Genomic DNA, 25,950 nt, shown 5'->3' on the forward strand with positions numbered 1-25,950 from the left:
ATATACATATACAATATAATATATATAATAGACACACACATACACATGCAATATGGTAAAAATGCACGTATCACATTGAAAAAGATGTTTGCTATTGAACTGTGAATAATAGATAATGATACGTCAGTTTCCATAATTTAGCGTGGACAATGCAAATAATATTTTTCTATGGCCCCAGATGTGATCATAACGATTTGGAATGACTTGGAAATTCAACACGCTGGTATAATGCATTGATGCAGCAATACACCGTACAAACAACAAAACAAGTTTGATTTCCGATGCAGCGCAACACCAATTTCAACAAGGTAAGAGCAAAATAGACTCCCAGGCAAGTAAAATCAGCCCATCCTTCTTCTGTGTTTCCAAGGAACCTGTTTAAAATAGTCCACAGGCAAACGCCTGAGAATTTGTTTACATATTTTCTGAAGGAATAAAGCATATTTTGGTCACAAATAAAGAAGGGAATTAAAATTAGTTTCTAAAAAGTGGATGAAAATATAGTTTGTGTTTTATATTTTGGGAGTGGAAAAAGATGCTGTAGAGAACAGAAATGTATTGACCATGCAACGTAACTTTTCAATGTTCTTCAATTCAAGCAAAGTTTAAGGAGCAGTCAATTGCTGAAAAGACACCTTGACTTATTTCCATGCAGGATACATTATATTGAATGCATAATGGAATTATTCCTTAGAGAATTGTTGGCCAAATACTTCAAATGCAAACACTCCCAGAGTCACTTTGCATATTATATCATACTGTGTAGACAATACACATCATGCTAACATTGAAATCTATAATCTATGAATGCAATGCAACATGTTAAAAATGTTACTAATAACATGTGCCATACAAATATGCACATAGTACATTGAAAATGCATGCAGTATTCACATTGAAAAACATAACCTAAATATTTATGCATCACTGAGCTACCTGTGAATTCCTGATTATCCACGGCATCAGGTTCAGAAGTTGGATGGAAAGGTCCACTGCTGGAAGATGGTATCTCAGGTTCTGCAATTTTTTTTCAGAGAAAGCAAATAAAATACTCTGTGCTCATGCATATTAACTGATGCATGACAATTATGGTAAAATCAAATGGAGTAGCATTCAGTGACTTGGCAATGCAGAGCATATTTGTGCAGTGAATTGGTGCAACACAAGCTGTCTTATCTGGACTACGAACAAAGAACAAGTTGTCACAAGTACAAAACTAAGAAGCATTGAATGAGATTAGGGAAGGAATTTTTATTTCCACAGAATAGTGGATATGTGAAATAGACTTCCAGTAAGAACAATTAAAGTGGAGTTGAATAAGAACTCTTTCGATAAACAACTGGACCAATTTTGATGGGGAATGATCTCCTCTAGTCTAAAAGAAGTTACAAGGCCAACAGAAGTACTGACTAGAAGAAATCTTCCCACATTCTGTTTGTGGTGTTGCTACACATAGCAACTGGGGAAAACCAGCCTTATTGGTACGAATGAGGTATATTTGCAATAAACATGGGTACAGATAACAATATGGAATATGAAAATCCAATGCACTGTCACAGAAAAAATGAAAGCTCCACAGTGGAATGCCATCAACCAGGGGTAAATAGTAGGAGCGGCAAGGTGGATAAGAAAACCCACAGTTTTGTTTGTTACAGTCTGGGGTCAAGGAGAAACTTATAGAACCTTTGGTTCATTGATGTGATTTCTGAGAAGATTCATGCAGTAGACTGTTCACCTATCATTTCCAGGAAACATGACTGAAAGAGTTTGAGAGAGAAAAAGATGCTGGTGTTATTGTGCTCAGGTCACTGAAGGTGCATAACTAATATAGATTTGCTATAGTTAGAAGGGTGTTGGGATGTATTAACAAAGCCATTCATTGTAAATTAAAGGTCCCCATTCCAGCACTATACAGGTCACAGGTCAGACAGCATCTGTGTCCAGTCTTCGTCCCCAACATCGTCAGTGATATTGTGACCTTGGACAAAGCTCCCGAGCAGAACCACAAGAATGATTCTTAGCTTAAAGAACCTCAGCTACTGATGTCGATTTAAGGATCTTGGTTCATTTACTGTAGAGCAGTGGGGATTTCTTCATTGGCTGTCCCTTGATTTGAGGATGACATCTAGTCAGGGCTGAGAGTTTATGCCATGGGTCTACATGTGACTGAACAGGCCCATTTTCAACGCTGATTTTTGGGCACATGGGGCTAGATGTCTGATGAGGTAGTGGAATCTGGATTTTCTTCCTTTCTTTTCCTTCTCTGTCGTTGCTCTGCCTCATCATTAAGGCATTGGGACTTGAGGTGTAATACAGCTTGATGAATAAGTTGTCACTATTCTGAACGACTGGAAGCTGCTTCTCCCAATCATTTAGGTAACATTATCCCGCTTCAAGGAGAGCTTCAGAGTGCCTTTGAAACACTTTCTTTGCTCTTCCCTGGAACATTGGCCATTTGAGAGTTGAGAGAATAGGACCTGGCGGGGGAAGTGATTTTCAGCCATGTGGACACGGTGGCCAGTCCATCAAAGCTGATTTTCCAGGAGTTTTGCCTGAATGCTTGTGGACGTAGTTTCAAGAAGGACGCAGCTGTTTGTTAGATGGTCCTCCCATTGAATCCGGAAGATGTGGCAGAGGTATTACTGACTGAATATCTCTAGTCCTCTTATGTGTGATACACAGTCCAAGTCTTGCTGCAATACAGAAGCATGGTGATAATAACTGCTGTATTCACTTAAGACTTTTGTTCACTTGTGAAGGTCTTTGTTGTCAAATGCTCACTGCTGTAGTTTTTAGAAGGCTAAGCTGGTGCAGCTGATCCAGTGTTGGATCTCTGCGTCAATGGTGGCCTTTTGAGAGAGATGACTGTCAAGGTGTGAGTTGATATGAATTTTGTGTTGAAAATGTTCAAGGACAGACCAAATTTCTTGCATGCAGAATTGATGAGACTGAGAATGGCTTGAAAATCTGGTGCAGAGTGGATAACAACACTACAATCATCCACTATCGGGTAGATCATGTACATCCATGGTGGTCAGTTTAGTTTTGTTATGGAGGCGATTGAGGCTAAAGACTTTTCCATCTGGACAGTATTTGATGCTGACACCAGGGGGCAGTTGATCTTCGAGGATGTGAAAATCACCTTCAGGCAGAAGGTGAATGGTAAGGGGGCAAACACACAGCCTTGCTTGACCCCAGTCCAGATTGTGAACGTGCCAATTTCAGAACTTCCACTTAAGATAGTTGGAGTCATATCATCATGAAGCAATTGCAGGATTGTGATGAAGTCCCTTGGATGTCCAAGCCTTTGGAGCACAATCCACAGAACCTCACAATGTAATGAGGTTTGTTTGTTTTACTCCCTCTTTGGGAAGCCCGCTATACACCTCTGGTTAATACCAGCGGCAGCGGTGGGATAAAGCTCTTAAGTGGGCATTGTTTGCTAGTTAGGGTTGAAGTCAGAAGGCGGTGGGGTCCCCACTGGACTTCCTTCCGTCTGATTAAATGTCCCTCTTCCACCAAACTCGCTGCCAGGGAGGGCACAAATTCTGCCCTGCTCTCTGAGGATTTCATCAGCCGCAGGAAGTAGGTGGTCAGGAGAATGTGTGTCAGGAGTTTCCTTGCTATGGACAAGATAGTTTCCACAGCAGGATTTATCTCCCTTCTTGAGGGTTACAACTGTAGCAATCATGAAGTTCGAGGGGGAGGGGATTGTTCTTTTTCCTTCCAAATCTGTAGGATGAGCACATGGAGTCTTGATTTGAGCAAACATTCACCAGCTTTGAAGACCTCAGCTGGAATCAAGGCTGCACGCTTTGTGGTTTTTCATCTGTCTGATTACTTGTTGGTAGCCAGCATTTAATGCCCTCCCTAACTGCCTTAAGAAGTGGGTGGCGAGGTGCCTTCTTGAACTGCTGCAGTTCACGTGGTGTTGTGCTTTTAGGAAGGGAGTTCCAGGATTTTTACCCAGCTACAGCGAAGGAACGAGGATATCGTTCCAAGACAGGAAGATATGTGACTTGGAGGGGCAATTTGCAAGTGGTGGTGTTCCCGTGTGCCTACTGCCCTTGTCCTTCTAGGTGGTAGACATCCCGGGTTTGGAAGGTCCCGCGGAGGAGCAGAAGTGGTTATGGATGGTACACACTGCTGCCATCACTGTGCATTGATGGTGGAGAGAGTGAATGTTTAAAGTCCGAGTCAAGCAGAATGATTCGTCCTGGATGGTGTTGACTTTCTTCCTGCTATTGGAGCTGCACTTATCCAGGCATGCGAAATTTATTCCATCACACTCCTGACTTGTGACTTGTTGATGGTGAGCAGGTTTCGGGGAGTCCAAATGTGAAACACTCGCTGCAGAATTCCCAGCTTCTAATCTGCTCTGTGGCCACAGTATTTATGTTAATTCCAGTTATGTTTCAGGTCAATGGTAATCCGCAGGATATTGATGTTGGAGAATTCAGCAATGGTAATGCCACTAAACGGCAAGGACAGGTGGTTAGATTCTGTCTTGTTGGAGATGATCATTGTCTGGCGATCGTGTGGCATGAATGTAACTTGCCACTTATCAGGCCCAAGCCTGAATGTTGTCCATGTCTTGTTTCCCATGCAGCGCAACACCAATTTCAACAAGGTAAGAGCAAAATAGACTCCCAGGCAAGTAAAATCAGCCCATCCTTCTTCTGTGTTTCCAAGGAACCTGTTTAAAATAGTCCACAGGCAAATGCCTGAGAATTTGTTTACATATTTTCTGAAGGAATAAAGCATATTTTGGTCACAAATAAAGAAGGGAATTAAAATTAGTTTCTAAAAAGTGGATGAAAATATAGTTTGTGTTTTATATTTTGGGAGTGGAAAAAGATGCTGTAGAGAACAGAAACGTATTGACCATGCAACATAACTTTTCAATGTTCTTCAATTCAAGCAAAGTTTAAGGAGCAGTCAATTGCTGAAAAGACACCTTGACTTATTTCCATGCAGGATACATTATATTGAATGCATAATGGAATTATTCCTTAGAGAATTGTTGGCCAAATACTTCAAATGCAAACACTCCCAGAGTCACTTTGCATATTATATCATACCGTGTAGGCAAACATGGACAGCTTCAGTTTCTGAGGAATTGTGAATGTCGTTAAAGCAGTAGATGCAACAGGAAACATCCCCATTTCTGACCTTTTGTTGAAAGAAAAGTCATTGATAAAGCAACCGGAGATCTGAGGAACTCCTGCAATGATATCCTGGGGCTGAGTTGATTGACCTCCAACAAGTACCACCATCTTCCTTTGTGCTAGGTTTGATGCCAACCAATGAAGAGTTTTCTCCCTGATTCTCATTGACTTCAATTTTCTGAGCGCTCCTTGATGGCAGTTTAACAGATTGTGGAGATTCAGGGGACATGAGTTTAAAATATCTAGGAGCAGGAATAGGCTGAATGCAAGCAGTCCTTCCCCAAAAGTAGTACGTCTATGGAATATATTGCTGGCTGGCGTAACGAGTGTTGACTCTCAGCAGCCTTGAAGAGACATTTGCAATGGCTCCTGAGAGAGACAGAGATCACATCATGAAGAAGGTAGGTGACTTGATAGATAACACTTGGTCCATGTAATTCTCCAGACTGGTTTCCAGATTTTTTTCTCTGTTCTGTCTTCCATTTTTCTCTGGCTTTTTCCCTCACTCAAGGGATTACATAGCTGTGGGGTGGGAGAAGGTAGTCTAGTCTGGATACTCCAACCATCACAAGTGTGGGGCAGGCTTGATGGGCCAGCTGGTCTTTTCTTCCTGTCAAATTTTTATGTTTGTTTATGGTTAGGTATCATGTATCACTGTCTAAATAGGGTGATAGAAAGCAAGTTTGGACTACGAATCCCACATAGTAAAGCTGGAACTGTATTATCAGGAAAGCCAAATAATAGAGCCGAGTACCTTTCTTATGGGGAAGACAGGAATCAAAGGGCAGGCTAATATGGGGCCATTTTTATACCTCCTACTGATGCATTCAAGCATCAACGGTTGTAGCTTGGATACAGATCACATGCCTTTCTACTGGGTGAGGCAAAGTTTGGTATGGAGGGATCTACAAAAGGACACAACTAGCTAAAAATGTAAGGGATAGATTTATATCTTGGGAGTGAATATAGGCCAAGCAAATACAATATTTTGAAATACTCCACCAAATTTGTTGATTATGACTCACTTACATGCAAGATTTTAGTGACCATGTAATACATTTCATGCAAGCACACTGATTAAATAACGTGAGACAATCACATTGTTTATTGGTTCCAAAACATTGCATTCCATTAATTCTTAACACAGCCAATTACGATGACAAGATGGTTTGCTCTGTAAATGCATATTCTATTTATTGTGTACTGGACATGCAGCACATCAGGTGCTAGAACACTCAGTGCATGATATCCCAATCCTTAAAAGGTGTGTAAGCATTCGAACTGACAACTGATGACATATAAACACATATAACATATATAACATGCAACTTGCTGCAACTGTCCAAGAAAAATCTCACATCCATGTTAGATCTTGTTAAAGCTACCTGAAAACTTCTGGGTTTCCATGGCATCTAAAGCAGCCGCTGTGCCTGAAGTGAAGAAAAATGAATTGTTGGAGGATGATACCTCAATTTCTGTATATATATAGGAGAAATCAAACAACTTCCATAATTATTTAAATAAATCAGCACGGCAAATTCAGTACAGGGTAAAAGTTATAATCAACGCAGCCAATCGAGATCACACCAATCAAAATAAGGCTGGCCAGAAATAACTTCAAGTAATGAACTTGCTAAATGGACATTAAACTTTATTATTGATATGATTAATTGACCACACATTGCGCAAGTGCATTGATTCAAATATAAAAACTGTAAGTCTACAAATTTAAGTACATTCTTAAATTAGCATTTTACATACATCAGAAGCTGAGGAGTCACATATGTGGCATTCAAGGTGATTTCATGAGCATGGTTGTCAAAATGTGATTGGCTGTCACTGGCCTGTGCAAAAGGCAAGCACAATGCTTGCATCATTTCATTGCTTCCCAGCTCTAGTATTCGGTTGTCGCTAACTAACGTTATTCAAATAACTTTAGATTTCAGAACTTGCGACAAGAAAAGTTCCAGACTAAGATTACCAACTTATATTTTTCACAAAACAGATAGAGAAAATAATCATCTTTCAAATGAGAAGCTTGACAAAAGTAAGATATTTCAAATGTGTGAAGTTATCACCCTCTCCATCTGACTGAATGGCTGCATTAACTCTCGTCAAAGACATTAAACATGCAATGCTAAGGATCACTAAAACTTCAAAGATGAATGGGTATGACCATTGTGTCAAAATATTATTTCACCTGTTGAAAAAATGAAACTGCACATAGATGCAATAAAATGATTTGAAATGAATTTTCAAAAATATTAAACTTTAGGTAGGTATAGAAAACCCAATAAATGTTATCTAACCACACAAGGAAAATGCCTAACATAGTGACTAAAGAAGGATGAATAATGAATGAGGCAAGTACAGAAATGTTAAATAAGGTAGTATCCCCTAAGCGAGCAAAACACTCCTTACAAACAGTGGAAATGGTGATGACAACTGACCAAGCAAAATGCTTTTTCCATCTGTACTGAATAAACTTCCAAATATGGTGATTACAATGTAGGTGAGATGAAGCATGGTAAACCGATAAGCCATAGTGCACTGAACAATCAGTACATGGTTTTCTAACCAACATGTAATACGCTAGTACAGCATTCAATCACTCAGCAATACCCTCTTTCAAAGAAACCCACTCATTTTCTTATATTCTTGTAAACTGCCTTGTAAGGCACAAAGGGGTAATTTAAGGGCAACCAATTCTATTGAGCAGGAAGCAGGTGGTACAAGTCACCGCCACCCACCTTTATGGTAAGCCTCATGTATCAAGATGTGGGAAAGCAATCTGTGGGCCACAACATTTTCATACAATCAGTAAGAGTTTTGTTAGCATCAAACAGTGGTACTGTTAAGGACCTCTGGTTAAGCCAGTTAGTGCCTGACATCAATGGGAAAGCCTGCGCAGTGTACATATTGGTATGAATAAATGGAGTCAGGGTTGTGGAGCTGACATGATGGACAGAATTTTGAATTCGGCGGACAGGCCAGGAGCAGCAGCCTACAATCGTCCACCTACAATCGACCCCCGACTGCGATTTCACACATTGGCGGGGGGGGTGCAATTAAGACCTGCCCAATGTGAAATGCAGCTCCTCACTGGTCGGGAAGGGCCAAGCGGGGGCCTGTCGACCATTGGGTTCAATGGCGACCCGGCAGCCACTTTAAGAATGGCCCAGGCCCCTGGAAGGCTGCCAGCGAAGAAAATATCTTTGGTGTTGCCAACAGGAAATTATGGCATCCAGTGCGGCTGCAGATGCCAGGTGGGAGGGCAGGTCCCCCAAATTTCTGATGAGTGCCTCGTGGTCCTCCTGGAGGAGGTGGCTGCCAGGAGGGACACTCGTCCCCAGGGATGGAAGGAGATGGCCAATGCAGCTTACAAAAAAGAGCTTGGGAGGAGGTGGCAGCGCTGGTCAGCAGCCACGGTGTTGTGCAGCACACCTGGGTCCAGTGCCGCAAGAGGTTTAACGACCTGCTGTGCTCGGGAAGGGTGAGTACCCTGTTGGCATCGATCAGTGTGTTGAAGCCATCCCCCCAGTGGAGCTCAGGGGTATCAGAGTCTGCATGCCAACCGTCAATGACACTGGAGCTGACCAAGGAGGTAAGCCCTGGCTGCTTGGGCTGAGTGCCTTGTGGTTTGTTGGCCATTACTCGGATGTGCTCAGCAAGGTGTTCCTCAGGTGGGCTTGTAAAGACTGCAATGGTACTGCAGGAAGGGAGTGGACTAATCAATGCTCCTCTGTCCTTTTAGGAAAAGAAGGCTCATAACAACATTTAAAGGTTGTGGACTGGTGGAGGCCCTCAAAATCTCCAATTCCTCATGAGGTAGGGATGGTGATGGAGAGCCGGCACGTACTTTGGTCAGCCGCTGTGGAGAGGCTGGGGTGTCAGACGAAGGTAAGAGCGCAATGTACAGGGGCGAGAGTTTTGGATGGTGCAAACATGCTTGTGTAGTCTCATCATTGATGGGAGCCCCAAAACTGGATTTCCCATGGATCATTGGAAGATGATGGCACCATGATGCAGATCTCCATTGTCTCATCAGGGTGCCTGGCATGCAGTGACAATGTGATGACTTAACCTAATGACAACCAATCGCAGGACCCCAAAAAACCACTCCTGATGCCAGAGGACCACCAGGCTCCAGATGCACTTGCGTCACACTCGCTCTCTGAACCAGGCACCAGTGCAGTTACCAGCACCTTGGTGGGGGGTAGATCGGTGGCTGGAATGTCAGTGCACATCAGTGAGGGGACTTCACACTCGCTTGAGATGCAGGCAGAGGCAGAGAGTGCCCAGGGCGCCGGCCTACAGAGGACTGCTGGAGACCAGGATGATGCTGATTCGAAGGCAGATGATGAGCCTCTCAAATCGTCCATTAGGCAGCAGATGCTGGATGTCCAGTGAGATGTGCAGGAGGATTTGGAGGAGATCCATGAGGGTATGTGTGCCATGGTCTCTGTTGTGAAGGAGTCCATGCAGAGCATCAGCACTGCATTGACCGTCATGGTCATGCGCACTGCCTCTTCCATTGAGAGAGTGGCGACTCTCAGGGCAGGCAGTTCCAGAAACAGAATCAGGGGTTCCTGGGGTTGTGCTCGGACCTGCAAGCCCTCACACAGGCACTGACCTCAGGTGGCTAGTGCCAGTGTGGGAGATGGATGAGGTACCCAGTATCCCAGCTAGGTGCTCGCCCATCAATGGTGAGCAGGGAGGTCCAGATAGACCCCAAGTTGGCGTAAAAGCTGTTTTGTCATCTCTACGAACTGCTCTCAGGGAGTTCTGGATGTTGGAAGCAGATCCTCTGCCCCTCTGCCAGTGACCGTGGCATTTGATGAGGCTGCGGCAGCTGGGGAGATGCCAGCCATGGCAATGGCCGCTTCCTCCCAGGTGGGGCCAGCACAGGCTCCAGTGGCCAGAGGACAACTGCTAAGGTCATCAAGGCCAACAGGACAGCAGAATCAGCAGGCTGTCTCCAATGCGAGTGCTGCCGGCGAAAGTGGGAAGGGCACCAAGACGTGGCACTTTTAAAAGTAAGTTATAGGCACCATGAGCACAAGAGGGACTGTTGTGCAATGTTTTGTTTATGTTTACTGGTCTGGGAATGAAGACCAGAGAAGGTTCTGCTAATTTTTCTGGACTGGCAAAATGAGATAAATTTTCTTTTGTCATAATGGCCTGAGTATGCTTCACCTTTTTTATTTAATATGGTGCAGGGTACACCAGTATGTATTGCTGGACATGGGTGGCTCGATGCTTTATTGCATAGACACTGAGTGGACTTTAGGGTCAAATGAAAGGATCATTTCAGATACCCGGGATGGAGGTGGCACCCGAGCATGAGGTGGAATCAGATCTTTGGCAGCTTAGTTGAAGAACCGTTGGATTAACGCATCCCTGGTGTCCCTGCCTCAAGGATACTGAGGTCTGCCTCCATGCCCTCAGCGTCTTCCTCACCGTGCTCCTCTTCTGACTCAGTACTGGATTCATCATCTGCGGCCTGTGAAGCTGCGTCAAGATCCTCTTCCTCCAATGGATCCCCCCTTGCCAATGCCAGATTGTGGAGAGCGCTGCATGCAACCACTATCAGTGACTCCTGCTCTGGGGGGTATTTTAGTGCTCCCCCTGAATGGTCCAGGCATCGGAAGCGCATCTTGAGAAGACCTACCGTTCTCTTTATCACTGCCCTTGTGGCTCCTATTATACCTCTGCTCTGTTCTTGGGTGGTGGGAGAGGCGTCATAAGCCACCTTTTCAAGGAATAGCCCTTATCCCCAGCAGCCATCCATCCAGTCGGCTGGAGCACTGAAGAGCCTCAGCACCTGGGAGTGTCTCAGGACATAAGTGTCATGGGTACCTTGCACAGACTTGCAGAATATGTATCCTGTGGTCACAGACTATCTGCACGTTCATGGAGTGGAATCCCTTCCTGCTGATGAAGGCACTCCGCTGACTCGCTGGCGCCTTAATGGCCACATGTGTGCAGTCGATGGCACCCTGGATGCGGGTGAACCCAGCAATCGCTGCAAAGCCTCTGGCTCGCTCAGCCTGGCTGGCCCTGTCTGTACAAAAGCGAATGAAAGTCAATACAGAGCATCAGTCACCAGCTTGACGTAGCTATGGACAGCTGATTGGGACACTCCACACAGATCACCTATTGGCCCCTGGAAAGAGACAGAGGCATAAGAATTGGGGGCCACTGTGACCTTCAGAGCCACTGGCATGGGGTATCCATTCACACAGTTGGAGGTGATCTCAGGGCCAATCATCTGACAAATGGAGGTCACTGTTTCCCTTGAGAGGCAGAGCCTCCTTTGGCATTGCAGCTCGGACATATTGAGGTAGCTGCATCGCCGCCTGTAAACTCTGGCAGCAGGATAGTGGCGCCTCCTGCAGTCCCTAATGCCTTGGATTACCTGCTGGCCCTGTGCCCCTTGGGCCTGCGCCTCTCTTCTCACAGGTCACTCCCCTGGATGCTGCCTTAGGACACCTGGCCTCTTCTCCCTTCTGCCCCTCTCTTTCTCCTCAGAGGAGGTGCCTCCAGCAGAGACCACAACCCCCATTACCACAGTTACAGAAGGCTACCTGATACCTGATACCCACATGGTCTGAATCCTCCGGAGTCCTTGGAGACACCAAGGAGGCCTGAAATGAAGCCTGGAAATGTTAAGAATGATGCCCCGAACAGAGATGAAGCTGCCAAGTACCAATAAGTCACCAGCAGCAAACTATCCACCAAACTTCTCACTACTCACACTGGCAATGCTACTGAACCTTTTTATCCTGCCCATGGATGAAGTTTTGCAAATTGTCGGCTGGCCACCTGCCCGTTTCTCCCATGTGACGAGCGTGAAATCGCATGGCCAATTTAAAATCGGCATCAATTGCCTTTTTAATGGCCTTAACTGGCTTCTTAATTAACGGTGGGCGCAGCTCCCATTCCCGCCCGCCGACCGAAATATTGCATGAGTGCGCGATGATGTCGGGACGCTCACCCAACGGGTATAATGAAATAACCCGAATGTCATCACATGCTCTTTTACACTTGAGCAGGTCGGGCATGCATCCACCCGCTCAGCGAAAAAGTTTGCCCAATGTGTGTGACTGTTTCAGCTGGGAGCGTAAGTAGACCATTTTGAGGCCAGTTCAAAAATCAGCAGACAGCCAACAAGGTGGGTGGTCTTTTTGTTCACTCCCCCCCAATTAATTTTGTAATAATTCGCTTTAATTAGATGAAATTTAGTAACCAAATAACATGCTTCACTGATGCACATTCACTTACTAGACAGAGTGTTAATAAACCATGGGACCTATTTTAAAAGTACTAAATACACAAGTGAACAATTTTTCAACAATATACATTCTTTTCTGAGCAATTAATTTGCTTTGAATAAACTTGTCAAACATGTATTATGGTAGACTGATTGGGCTTCATATTTCACAGCATTCTAGTCATAAGCAATAGCATTATGACATAGCAGTCATTAGGAATGATCAAACTAATCACCTGTACATATGTTACAGGGCACAAATAATTTGTCACCACACACAAAGCCATCTATTCTGTAATTTTATTATTGGAACTACCTGGGAGATGCTGCTTGTCCACAGCAGTATGGCCAGAAGTAGTAAATAATGTACCGAATGGCAAAGAAGTAGAAGGTGTTGTCTCAGGTTCTGCAATGCATTTTAGAGAAAATAAGTTGAAACATTTTGCTGACCTAGCAGAGATATCATTGGAAACAGGATATATCATAGCTTCCACTTCCAGTGAGCTTAATTTGCATTTCAACATACAAACACTGAGAAGTGTAATAATAGCATGTTGGTCAAGCTGTACATTATTTGGTTGTTTATTAATCAGGCTAAGTGTTTAAACAAAACATTCTGAATTTAACTCCATGCATAGTATTGTAATCCATGAGTCATAATATAGTTCATGTAAACGAACAGCTAGAATTTCATGGACAAGGCCCAAGTTCTTATGATGCTAATACTTTAAAGCATCATGGGACGATGGGGTGTGATTTCAAATGTGTGATCCTCCATACTGCTGAGTTTCTGATCCTTGTTGAGTTCCTAGGGAAATAATAAGCATGGGCCAGGCACATGCCCATACAGGGAGGAAAAACTGTGGATAAAGAATCCACGCTACATCATTCTCTCACACCTCTCCCGCAGTGAATCCAAAACAGCCCCTGTGGAAATCTTGACACCGTTACTATATCCATCCTCTGAGCTACAGGCCTCACTATGGCTTGAGGAAAGGACAGGTTGTGCCTTCGCAAAATATCACATCTGATTAAAATTGATGCAATTTACTGAACCAGAAATTTAGCTTACAAAAGCACCCTGATTTGTTGGTTTATATTGAACTAAGTACCATGCAATAAAATTTACACTTCCAAGTCCATTGTCAGCTCTCAAACCTTCAGCCATGCATAAGCATGATGGCATTGATGTATTTATAGAAGTAATGCATGGTGACAGTGCACACCACCTTTAATGAAATAACACACCTATGCTATTCCAATTATTGAGTCTACCTGTGGGTTGCTGCTTATCCATGGTTTCAAGTTCAGAAGGTGTGCTTGGAGTGAGGAAAACTGGTATCTGAATTTCTGCAATGTTTTTCAGAAAAAAAGTATAAAGTTATCCGACCACACCAATGACTTAAAATGATGCAAGGTTGTTTAAAATACTGGTGCTTCCTCTACATGTGTGATAACTTAGGCTTGACAGTAACAGATGCATATTCTCATCGCTTGGCCATAACAAGTTAGGCAGATCCTCTGGTTATTATCAAAGAAATTATGGCAATCGAATCACAAAACACAATGCTAACCAAAGAGAAATGCATATTGCATACACGTCATGTTACTGTATAAAGCCATGCAACATAACACAGGGAGATACAGATCGCTCCAAGGTGACACTACTTGTCTCTTTTTCCTTGATCAGTGGGGAAGATTATAATCAAACAATATACTCAACAAAAGTATGCTGATGATTGACAGAAAACAAACTTCATGCAAACATCACTAATGGACAGATTAAAAAGTATGTTTCCAAAAATGTACCACAAAGCACGCTGGAAAATAAATACACAGAAAGAACAGTTAGGGAACATTTTCTTTGTTAGCTATTTTTGGTGACATTGCAAGAACAAAGGTACAAAACAAATATGGTTTCATAACAATTAAGAAACAGAAATTATTTTCTGCTAACTAGTGTTGGGCGTTGGCTGAACTGTACACTTCATGCAAGCATCAAATTACCATGTGTTTGATTTACTGAAAAGATGCAGCCAAACCATTCTTGCTTTGAACATTCATAGTCAATGTTTAGAGTGACATCAGTTCACTCAATTAATACAACAAATTATGATGCTCTGGAAAGTTAACAAACTTCATTTATAGGCAACGATTAATCTTTTTCAGCAAGATCCAAACATAACCGCATAATTATTTGCATGAACTCCATGCTATGCAGCCAAAGGTTAAAAGAGTATCTAAAGTTTTGCATTGCATATATTAAAGAGTTCAAATAAGTTGTACAATTCCGCATGAGAACTATTGAAAAGGGGTAAGTGAGAAAAATGGATAATGGTTATATTACAGAGGTTTGTGCTTAAAAATGTTTCTGTAAATTTTCTAAGCTCATAGCCATGAGGGAAATCATCTACATTTTAATCAGCAGTCATAAAAGTCAAGTCATTGCAAATTAAAATGCCTATATTATGACTTGAAGCAATTCCAAATATTGGAAGAGATTGTTAAGAATTTTAATTGAATCCATGTCTATATACGTGTGCATATATAATGACCAACAGTGCATGCACTTTGAGTAAAGATCCTGATGGAAAATATTCATAGCTGTGTTAACTATTTTAAAACTTGCTTATGAACTTGCCTGCTGGATCAGATTTAGGCACAGGTTTCGATGGGAAGGATGGGCTGACTGAGGATGGCAGCTTGGATTCTGTAATTTATAATAGATCACATTATTAAAAATAAAGATACGATTCCACTCCCTTAAAGTTAGATTCACCCTGAAATTCATTGGAGGCTTGTCCTGATGTTCCATTCCAGCAGAAGATCCACAAAATAACAGGCCATTCCCCCACCGCCCAGAACACCACCACCATTGTGGTGGAAAGCTGGCATCCGAGTTTTGATCAGTCCTCTCATGGCATTACAGGAGACTAGAACAACATTCACAAAATTTCAGGACCAATATACAGATGGCTTGTAAGAGTAAAATGTTTCGATAACAAAAAGTTTTTGGTTAAGTACAATACTGTTCCAAGAATGTCATGGCAGCAAAATAAATTCCAAAAGTAACCTATCAGTTAAGTGACATATGTTTCACAAAGTGACATGAACTCCATGCTTAGACGATGTTTATGTTTAGATGATATTATACATTTTATTAGCAGCCAGATTATATCTAATCATGTTGTACTTCATGCGAGTATAAATACGCCACTACATACTGATAGAACACTTTGTTCATAAGACGATTTAATGTAGTTTATACAAGGCACAGTACATGAACTAATCAAAAAAAAGAAAAATATTGAAATACTGATTTAATATGTATATAGATACCGACACACCACATGCATATGACAATCTGACTAGATAGCCACTGCTATTCTTCAGCAAGGGTACAAGGAGCACTAAATTTGGGGACTAACATCTCACATCCAAAATACATCTAAATAAAATAATGCCTGATCCAATATTGAGTAAGGCAATTTTTTAATGCCTCACAAGCATTCACCTAATTAGGTGTTAGGACCCTGACAAATGTAACTGAAGGATGCTTAAGCCATCTTGCCAAAATTGGATAGTGATGAACAGGGGGAGCTGTGTTTGCTAAATCTGGTACCCACAAAGGTTCTAGGTTTGGTCTCTGGTCCGAGCTGAATGTATTGCTCTTAGCTGGAATGGTGGTAAAATTACAAGTAGCATCAGCTAACCTGGATTAGGAAGAGGAAAATTGGTCAAGGATCCAATTCCTGGTTGGTATCTAGCAACCCTTCTGATAGATAAATATGTGGTTGGGACAGGATCTGGTTCGAGTCTAATATCTCCTGTGACTAAATAGCTTCAGAACACTGATCATGCTTCACACTGAATGATCACTTGGGGATAACAACGGAGGACAAATGGTATCTGTGGAACCACATCCCAGAAAAGATTTAGGGCCTTCAGGAAAATAGTGGGAGGGAACTGGCAGATAAATTTGGCAAGAAGATTGAAAAGAATTTCTCTCAAAGTTTAACATTATAGCATAACTATTATAATGCATCCACACTTTGCTTTGGAAAATATTTGCAATGGCAATCAATATTAGCCAAAGAATTAATCAATAACTGAACAAAGCCACTATTTAATTCAGCAGTAAGCATATCATACAAATGATCAAGTATCCTGGCTTGATTTGAATGTTATAATCTAATCTCTTGCAGTTAGTGACGTTTTCTATATTCCAGCATGCCGCCTGAAAATTCACTTATTCTCCATGCATATGAAATGAAAAATGTGCAGATTCATAGGGCAGAAACTTCCCAGCTTTGTGCTAAGTGTGGTAGCTGGCCTGAAAAAAGTCATTTTACCTGCCAGCCGCAATGGTGGGCTTTTGTGCAATGTCATCCCTTCCCAACTGTCCCAGCTCATTAATAATGCATTCACAGGAAACAAGCAGTTCAGCTGCACGCAGCCAGGCCATGAGTGGTTCTGGAGGGAGAAGTGTGTGTGTGTGGCACGGCCTTTTGGAGTCTCGTGCAAGCACTCTCCTATGTACGCGGAGCCTTCATCCATCACAGTCATCTTACTGTCCCGAGCATTTTCAATGCTGCCTCCTGGGGTTCACTTTCAGTTGTCCATCTGAGCTGAGCTGCATCACCACCCACCCACTGATCACACTCCCATGCAGCCCGTCCAATATGAGGCTCCGCTACTTTCAATTTTGACAACCATGGTAGCAGTGAAGTATACTGTTAGCTCCCCCATCCTTTCCCCTCCCCAGTCACCCATGTCCTTTCCCCCATCACTGTCGACCCCCTCTGACATTACCTTCCACCTCCCCACCGTCACCTACCAACCCGAACCCTTGTCTTCCCGGGATGTCCAGGTGAATGTGCACGTTCCCTACCCTCCTGAGAATCCCACCCCATCCATATCGACCTCCACAACCTCCTCCTTCTCGCCTCCTGGGTCTGTGTCTGCCTCCGAGTCCCCGTGAACCAACTTTGCTGCCTCTTCTATCGCTACCAAAGCACCCTCACCTTCCCACCCTAGCGACTCTCTCTGCCCCCTCTCACACTCACCATCCCCTCCTACCACGGTCACCCTCAGTTCACTCCCCAGGAGTGAATCAGTGACTCCGCAGACTCCTCCCTTGCATGTTCACCTGGATATTTCCCCAGCCGCCCCCCCCCCACCCCCCCCCAATCCCGCCCACTTACTCCCACCTCCACCCTTACTCCTGCCTCCCCCACGGACATCTTCCCCCTCTCCCCAGATATCTTCCCCCCTCTAAACTCCCTCCTCCCCTCTTCCTCTGCCGCCGGACACCTTCCTCCCCTTGAACTCTCTCCCTTACAACTTCCTCTTCCCTTATACCTACCTCCCCACTTGCTGCATCCTCCCCTCGTTACACTCTCCTCCCTCTCCCAACCTCACCCTAGTTTCTCTCCTAGTCCCCACTAGACCCTTCTCTTCCAGTGCCCACGTGTACACCTTCCTCTCCCACTCACAGCTCGACCTTCCTTTCCCCACCCCCTCGCCAATTATCCATGGTTAAGACTGTAACGTTCTGAAGGAAGCCTCCCTCCTTCTGTCTGCTTCGCGGTGCAGCCATGTCCATGAGAATCCACCCAGCATGCAATGCACGTGTTCTCCCAGAGCCCGGTAGCTCTAGGGCTCCAGCATCATCTTCTCCTCAGATGTCCGCGAGCTCAGCAAGGCCCTAACGGTAAGTCCCGAATTCCGCACATCACACTAGTCCAGTCATGTTCTAGACAGGTGTGTTTTCCCGCTGGCGTAATGGTAAATCAGGTGTGGGGGGACGATTCCGGTCAGGTCCTACACTGAATCCCAGTACCGAGGTGCAAACTGGCCTCATGCTGGCCTTCAGTGGGATTCACATTCCGTCATGGTGGACACCATCGGATGACCCTGCTGTGCTTTCACATCGGCATAAAACAGATTTCTGCACCCCCCCCACTGAAATGTGCTCCCCACCCACCATGACACTTGCCACCAACGGAACCAGATGATTCCACCCATTGTACTGATCTGAACTCTGACATTTCACATAAGTGTATTTATTTACACTTCATTGAAAATATTGGGCTTGAATTTCTGCAGGGGTTCAGCTATTTGTCCACAATAATTTTGCTGAAATACTGCATTAAAGCAGTCCTTTACTGGAGTTACAGTGTACAAACTCTAACAAGTAGAATCCCTACAGACACCTCCACCTGCCACTCCACCTCCCACTACCCCTCCAACAATAGTTCTACATACAGAGCTTACCAAGTGTGTTTGCATAAAGTGTTTTAGAATAGCGTGTACTGACCAGACAAAACACAGGAGAGTTTCTTCTGCAGAATTAATTGGGAAGTTACACTCAAAATTAAATCCACTAATGCGTCTGTTTTGCAGATGCCTATTTAGACTCAAATTTCCCAACAACTGCATTAACACATGTCATAACCTAAATGTGTGGATACACAACAGGAAATCTGTGCATAAAACTCATGCGCTCAAGTTTGCTTGATCCTTACTGCCAGGTATTTGCTTTGTGCCCAGATTTTACCCATCTCTGACTGCAAGTAAATAGGAAGGTGCAGCCCAGCATGCATGCATTGATAGCGGATGCAGCAATAGGCTCACTTACTGACTTTAAAGATCTTAAATATTTAAGATGGTTAATAGTTGTACTGTAGGGCAGAGTATAAATCAAGAAACTATAGGCACACGTAGCAAGGGTAAAACAGTAAACAAGGGAGGCTTTAATCTTCATAAAGACTGAACAAATCAAATTGGCAGTATAGTGTAGAGGAAGACCTCATGGAATTTTCACAAGATAGTTTTCTAGCTCATTATGTCGAGGAACCAAATAGGGAACAGGCTATGCAATGAGGAAAGATTAATTAATAATCTTCTAGTAAAAGGGCTTCTTTGGAAGGATGACCATAATACGATAGAATTTTATATTGTGGTTGAAAGTGATTTAGTTAGATCCAAAACTAGAGCCTTAAATCTAAACAAAGCAAACTACATAGGGCAGGATTTTTTAGCTCAGCGGGTGGGAATGCGCCCAACCCAACCTAGCGTGAAATGACACACGATGATATTGGCTGAGTGTGCTGACATCAATGCGCAGTCACATGATAGTTCAGTCGGCGGATGTGCACTGAATGCGGCAGCGCGCCCACAGGCAATTAAAAGGCCTATTAAGGCCACTAAATTATCAATTGTGATTAATTTTTCACTGCCCGTTCAACCTAATGGTTGACGGGCAGGCGAAAAGGCCAAGTGGCCTTTGCATTTTTTTGGAAACCTCATCCACAGGCAGGATAAGGCTTCAAAAATCAAATAGGAATGAAATAAAAACTATAATTTATAATTAAAAACATGTCCCTGCACATGAGGGGACATGTTACATTAATTTTTTCTGACCTTTATTATTTTTAAAAATATCTCTTCATCTCCCTGAGGCAGCTCCATGCCTCAGGAGACTATTCAACTCTCCCTCGCACGCACATGCAAAGTTCGCGCTAGGCCTGCTCGCTCTGCCCCCTGCCTACACAGGCAGCACTCAGTGCTGCTGCTTGCATATCACGCTGGGTGGGCCTCAATTGGCCCACTTGCATAAAATCGCGAAGCGCTGCTGATTGCGGGCGGCAGGTGGCTTCCCAACCGCCCGTGCCTGCCCCCGCTGATTCCGCATACCAAGGGAAAAATCCTGCCCACAGTATGAGGAACAAAATGGCTAAGGAAGAAAATGAACTGGCACAGATGAGTAGAACACTGAGAATGGGAACATCAAGACAATAGTGATCACAGCATAGTCAGGTTTAAGTTAAAGATTGAGAAAGACATGAGTAAGACAAAGACAAAAATAATGCATTGGGGGGGGATAAAGTAATTTTGAGGGAAAACAGTTGAACTAGGGAAATTAAATTGGAAAATAAATGTTGATAGCCAATGAGGTGCAGTAGCAGTGGAAAAATATTTAAAAGATGATCAAAATCAAAGGATTTCAACAGAAATATATTCCATTAAAAACACAGCAAACTGGCTAATAATGAAACACCATGGATGAATAAAAATATAACGGTAAAACAAAAACTAAATTGAAAGGCATACACTAAGTATCAATAAATGAAAAGGCGACAAAAGAGAATACAAAGGGTTTAGAAAAGAAGAGGAGAATAGGAAAGAAAAGAGGAGCTACAAAATCAAATTAGGAAGATAAAAAGAAATAGCAACGTATTCCACAGAGCATAAATAACAAATGAAAAATAAGGATAGGGATAAGGCCATTAGGGGACACAATATAAACTGAAAGGTAATAACAGAAAAACAGAAATATAAAACAATTACTTTGCCTCAATATTCACTAGGGAGACAAACAAGGTGGGCATGACATTGGAAGAATAGATCGGTAAGGATAAAAAGACATTTAGATGGAAAGGGGAAGATAAAACCAATTAGGTGAGAGACAGCAGAGGCATTATTACACGTTTATTAGAACATGGAATAGGAGCAGAGGACTGGCGGACAAATAACATATTTCAAAAGGAAAATAAAATAAGTCCAAGGAGATATTGACCAATTAATTTAACATCAGTGCTGGAAGAATGATGGAATCCTTACTCAAAGAAGTAATAAGAAAATGTCTAGAAAGTAAAAATTTAATAAAGAGCAGTCAGCATGGAATTCAAAAGGCAAAGGCCTGCTTGACCAAACTTTCTGAATTCTTTGAAGAAGTAACAGAAAGGTTTGACAGAGGTAATGCAGTAGTTGTAAAATATTTGGATTGTCAAAAGGCTTTTGATAAGTTACCGCACAGTAGATACAAAGCATGTGGAATGAAAAGACAAGTAACTGACTGAATAGCAAGCTGGCCACAAAACAGAAAACAAAATGATGGGGTTAAGGGTAGTTATTCAGACTGGCAAATGGCATTGGAGTGGATTACTAGAGATCTGTTGTGCACTATTTATATAAATGATTTTGACTCAGGGATCAAAAATACTTTTTCAAAATTTTCAAAATGGATGGCACCAAATTGGTGGTATAGCTAACACTGAGGAAAACCATGGAAAAATTCAAGGTGACATTAATAAGCTTGTAGAATGGACATGAAATTGGCAAATGGATTTCAATATAAATTAATGTGAGGCGGTGCATTTTGTTAAGAAAAGTAAAGAGTCCACATATCTGCCCAGATGGAGTAGAGGATAAAGGGATCTAGTAGTAGCAGATGCAGATTAACATGGTCATAAAAAAAGCACCGGGGTTAATATCTAGAGGGGTAGATTTGAAACACGTAGAGGTTAGCTGGGATTTTCAATTGCTGGTGGGGTTGGGAAGGAGTACAGTTGTGATTCTGGAGGGAGGCACAGGATTACACCGCCTCTGGAACACAATGGGCAGAATTTTGCCCTTGGTGGGCTGGCTCAAAGGGGGCGGGCAGGCGGAGGTAGTCAAGGAGCCAACCACTGCCAGCGATCGGCACCGGACCGGGATTTCATGCTGGTGGGCCTTGAAACGCGAGCCATGATGTAGAGCGCTGCCTGTGCGGGCAGGGGGAGGAAGGCGAGCCAGCCCAGCGCGAACTGCGCGCATGCACGCAAGTGAGTATTGCATAATCTCCCTGAGGCATGGAGCTGCCTCAGGACGATGAAGAGATATAAAAGAAATTTTAAAAATAAAGATGCAATGAAACATGTCTCTGTCACATGAGCAGGGGCCATGTTATTAATGAAAAATTAAAGTTTTTATTTTTATTTCTATTTGCTTTTGGAGACCTCATCCCGCCCATGGATGAAGTTTCCAAAAAAGTGTAAAGTCTGCTTGGCCTTTTCGCCTACTCGTCAACTGTTAGGTTGGACAGGCAGTGAAAAATTTAGTTTAATTGATAACTTAATGGCTTTAACAGGCCTTTTAATTATCGGCGGGCGTGCTGCCGGCTCTGGTGCACGCCCACCGACCGAACTAGCACGCAACTGTACGTTGACATCGGCACACTTGGCTGGCGTCAACGCACATCATTTGACACTCGAGCTGGTCGGGCACGCGCCAGCCCACCGCATGAAAATTTCTGCCCAATGTAATTTTCAAAGGGAGGGTGGAAGGAGGGGAATGGGGAACTTGCTTGCCACTACTTTACAGCCCATCAAGCTCCTTGAGAAGCTTGTTAGTGGGTTGGAGAGGGCGGGAAAGAAATCGCCAAAGCTGAACAGTCTGGTGCATGTTAGTACACAGCTGTTAGGTTCAAAGCGGGCAGAAGAGAAAGTTTTTTTTTAATGTTGAAAAATTTTGGGAGCTGGAGGAATCTTACGCCGAATCGTGTGCTTTACCTTCCATTTGGCCATTTTTATGCTCAATCAGGCTACGTAGTGGCCCTCTGAGGTGCTGCCTGCTCTCTTCTGCAAGGCAGTTGCAGTTCCTATCACATTTGCCGTCTGCCTTTGTCACTTGTGCCCTGTTTCCTGGTAATGCTAGATGCCACTAATTGGATGTCGAGCTTGCCTCCAGCTCAATTAGGGCGTTTCCATTTCAAGATAACATTGTGTAAGCTACACAGTTGCGTCGTGGGGTCAGAACATGGAAATTATCTTGGCGTCAGGTTCCTGACACCGATTTGAAAATCAAACCTATTATATTAAAGTTGGAAGCAACTTTGGTTGGACCACACTTAAAGCACAGTGAACAGCTCCAGTTTCCACATGATAAAAATAATATAGCAACACTGGAGAAGGAGAAAAAAAGTATTTACAGCTAGAAATGAGAAAATATGCTCACCTGGAAAGTTTGCTCAGGTTGGGGCTCTTTTCTCTAGAAAAGAGAAGACTGAGCTGTGACCTGACAGAGGTCTTCAGCATTATGAAAGGGGTTGACAGGGTAGAGGTAAGGAATATGCCTTTAATTAGGGGAGACAAAATTAAGGGTCTTAAATATAAAATATTCACTGTAGGAAATTCAGGACAAAACTCTTTAACTGAAGAGTGGTTAGAATCTGGAATTTTCTGTTGGATGGAATTTTCTCCAAAGGATCAAGTACTGCAGCTGGGGACAAATGTGGGAGCAGCCCCTGCTCCAGCGGGCATTGGGACCCTTGGGCAACATTTTGCCACCAATGGCCAATTAACAGAGGACCAGCAGTTCAGCACTGCCACCACTAGTGATGGCCACTGCCGAGGCTGCAGCACGTAGGAGAGGGTGCCTCAATGCTAAGGCAGCCTCTTAGATGGGTGAACCTTTTTGAGGAAGCCGGAGCCAGGTTGACTATCGGGGTGGGGAGGGTTTTTCCGGCTGTGCCTTGGGCACGGGGAAGGCCATTACTGCCGGGGGACCTTGTGTGGGTCAAGGAGTGCCCAAACTAGGATGGCACTCCTGGAACCTGCTGGGAGGCCACCAGGGTTTACACTGCAGTCTCCCCACATGGCAGCAGCCCCTCCTAATGCCAGTAAATGCTGGTGAGGGCAGGGTGTGACCCTTAATTGGGCAATTAATTGTCTGAATTGATTGCCGGTGCCACTGAGCTTCCCACTGCTGACAATATGCCATGGTGGTGGCAAGATGTCGGGCTCCCCTCAATGCCATATTGCCAGCTGTCTCTTCTCTCTGCCCATCCCCAAAGGGTTAAGAAAATTCAGCCCACCTTGTGGAGCAGTTGAGATGGGTGGCATTGATGCATTTAAGGGAAAACTAGATAAATGCATGGGGAAAAAAGAAATGGGAGGTCGAGTGGAAAGAGCCTCATTTCAGTGCAAACAAAATAGCACGGGCAAGTAGGGCCAAAAAGCCTGTTTCTGTGCTGTAAACTCTATGTACATCAATGCAACCCGAAGGAGCTGACTCTCCCTAAATCTTGGAAGAGCTCATCTGATGTCAGAATATTTGGAATCAGGACATGAATATCCCCTTCTTCTTCTTCTTTCGTATAGCTTTAGGAGCAGAAGCTGTCATCACAGTTTTAACGCCAAATTCTTTAACCGGTCCAATGCCCTGCTGGAGAGCAAGTGTAACTCCAGGTTGTCGCCCTCAAACTTGAGTCATGGGCAAGGTGTTATTATGTGCTCCATGTTATAGACAAGGTTTCCTCAGTCGCAGCTAGGCGAGGCTTTGAGGCGGCACTAGTACATCAGGTGGCCACATAGGCCATGTCCAATCCATATTTTATTGAGGGTTGTCCAAAAAAAGAGGGGTTGCTTAAAAACAAAAATAATATCCCCCGTTAACAACTTGCAGGAGGGGAAAGTTTACTGAAACAATGGGCAGGATTTTCGGGTGGCAGGTGGGCACAGCGGGTGGGCCCGGGAGCAGTCGGGAAATGGCCCACCACCCACGATTGGCCCGCTGCCCGTGATTTCACTCCCGCTGGGTGGCCAATTAGCAGCCAGCCAGTGCAAAACGCACATTGAAAGGCTCAGCGCTGCCGGGGTGGGGGCAGGAGGAGGGCGAGCGCAAAAGTCTGCACATGTACAGGGGAGCGCGTACTGAAAGCTCCCTGAAGGCAGGGAACTGCCTCAGGGAGTTGAAGATTTTTAAAGCATTGAATAAAGTTTTTAAAAATCCGGAAAAAATGTACGCACAGCGGATTCACTCACCTCAACGTGCATATTTGAAAAATTCTGCCCAAAATTTTAATTTTTTTTTTAAATTGTGGAAACCTCATCCCACCCACGGATGAGTTTTCTTTAAAAATGCAAAGGCCGCTCGGCTGATTCGCCTACCCGCCAAGTGTAAGGTTGGACGGGCAGCGAATAATTGCTTTACGTGAATGAATTAATTAATAGGCCTCTCAATTGCTGGCGGGTGCACTGCTGACTCTCGCGCGCACCCACCGACTGAAATATCGCACGAGTGCATGATGATGTTGGGATGCTCGCCCGATGTCATGCATGCTATTTCACACCCATTTGGGTCGGGCGCACGGGATGTAAAATTCTGTCCCAATGTAAAGAGGAAGATTCCAAAATGAACTGCTATTGCTTTATTTAATAGTTCTTCTGAACTGAATTTTACCCAAGCCAAGTTTTAGAAAAGCAGCACATGATTAATAATCAATGATTTTTTTCTATTATCTGTTGTGTTGGATGTTCATCAGAGTACTGAAAGGTCAGAATATTACCTTTTGTTGTTAATGGTTTCATTTCTGATTTCGGTTTTGATTTTTTGATCTTGATATTTTTCAACGATGGTTTCGTGACTGTATTTGAAGTCTCTGTAAAGTACCGCAGAAATAACATGAGAAATTACAAAAGCAACAATGTTATTGCTAAAAGTCATTGCAGTAACTTTAGAGTTACTTAGTATTCAATATTAAGCAGAGACATGAGCCAATTGATGTCAGAAAATCGTACAACGTTGAAAAGTTGATATTCGTGATTAGATCATCTGGTCTCAGTGCTCTAGGCTTATATCATTCAAGTATTAAGTTGAGATTGTCCAAAGATTTAAAATCAAATGACAAAAACTTAACCTGTGTCAATTATCATGACAATTCCCTTCATTTCTTCATCTTTAAGT

The 25,950-nt window shown here is 43.5% G+C and overlaps 1 protein-coding gene across 22 annotated transcripts in view; it reads right to left on the reverse strand.

Moving 5' to 3' along the window:
- The window catches only part of LOC121290577 (target of Nesh-SH3-like), a 290,979-nt gene that overhangs the window by 164,047 nt on the left and 100,982 nt on the right, over positions 1-25,950 (reverse strand). For all 22 annotated transcript variants that reach the window (XM_041211152.1, XM_041211169.1, XM_041211161.1 and 19 more), the window contains 6 exons: positions 25,553-25,645; positions 15,083-15,151; positions 13,717-13,791; positions 12,758-12,847; positions 6,554-6,598; positions 937-1,017 (listed from right to left, as the gene is read on the reverse strand). In XM_041211152.1, the coding sequence (XP_041067086.1) occupies positions 937-1,017; positions 6,554-6,598; positions 12,758-12,847; positions 13,717-13,791; positions 15,083-15,151; positions 25,553-25,645 (453 nt within the window). The remainder of the gene's footprint in view (positions 1-936; positions 1,018-6,553; positions 6,599-12,757; positions 12,848-13,716; positions 13,792-15,082; positions 15,152-25,552; positions 25,646-25,950) is intronic.

This window comes from Carcharodon carcharias, chromosome 18, assembly GCF_017639515.1.
Source record: "Carcharodon carcharias isolate sCarCar2 chromosome 18, sCarCar2.pri, whole genome shotgun sequence".
Taxonomy (NCBI): domain Eukaryota; kingdom Metazoa; phylum Chordata; class Chondrichthyes; order Lamniformes; family Lamnidae; genus Carcharodon; species Carcharodon carcharias.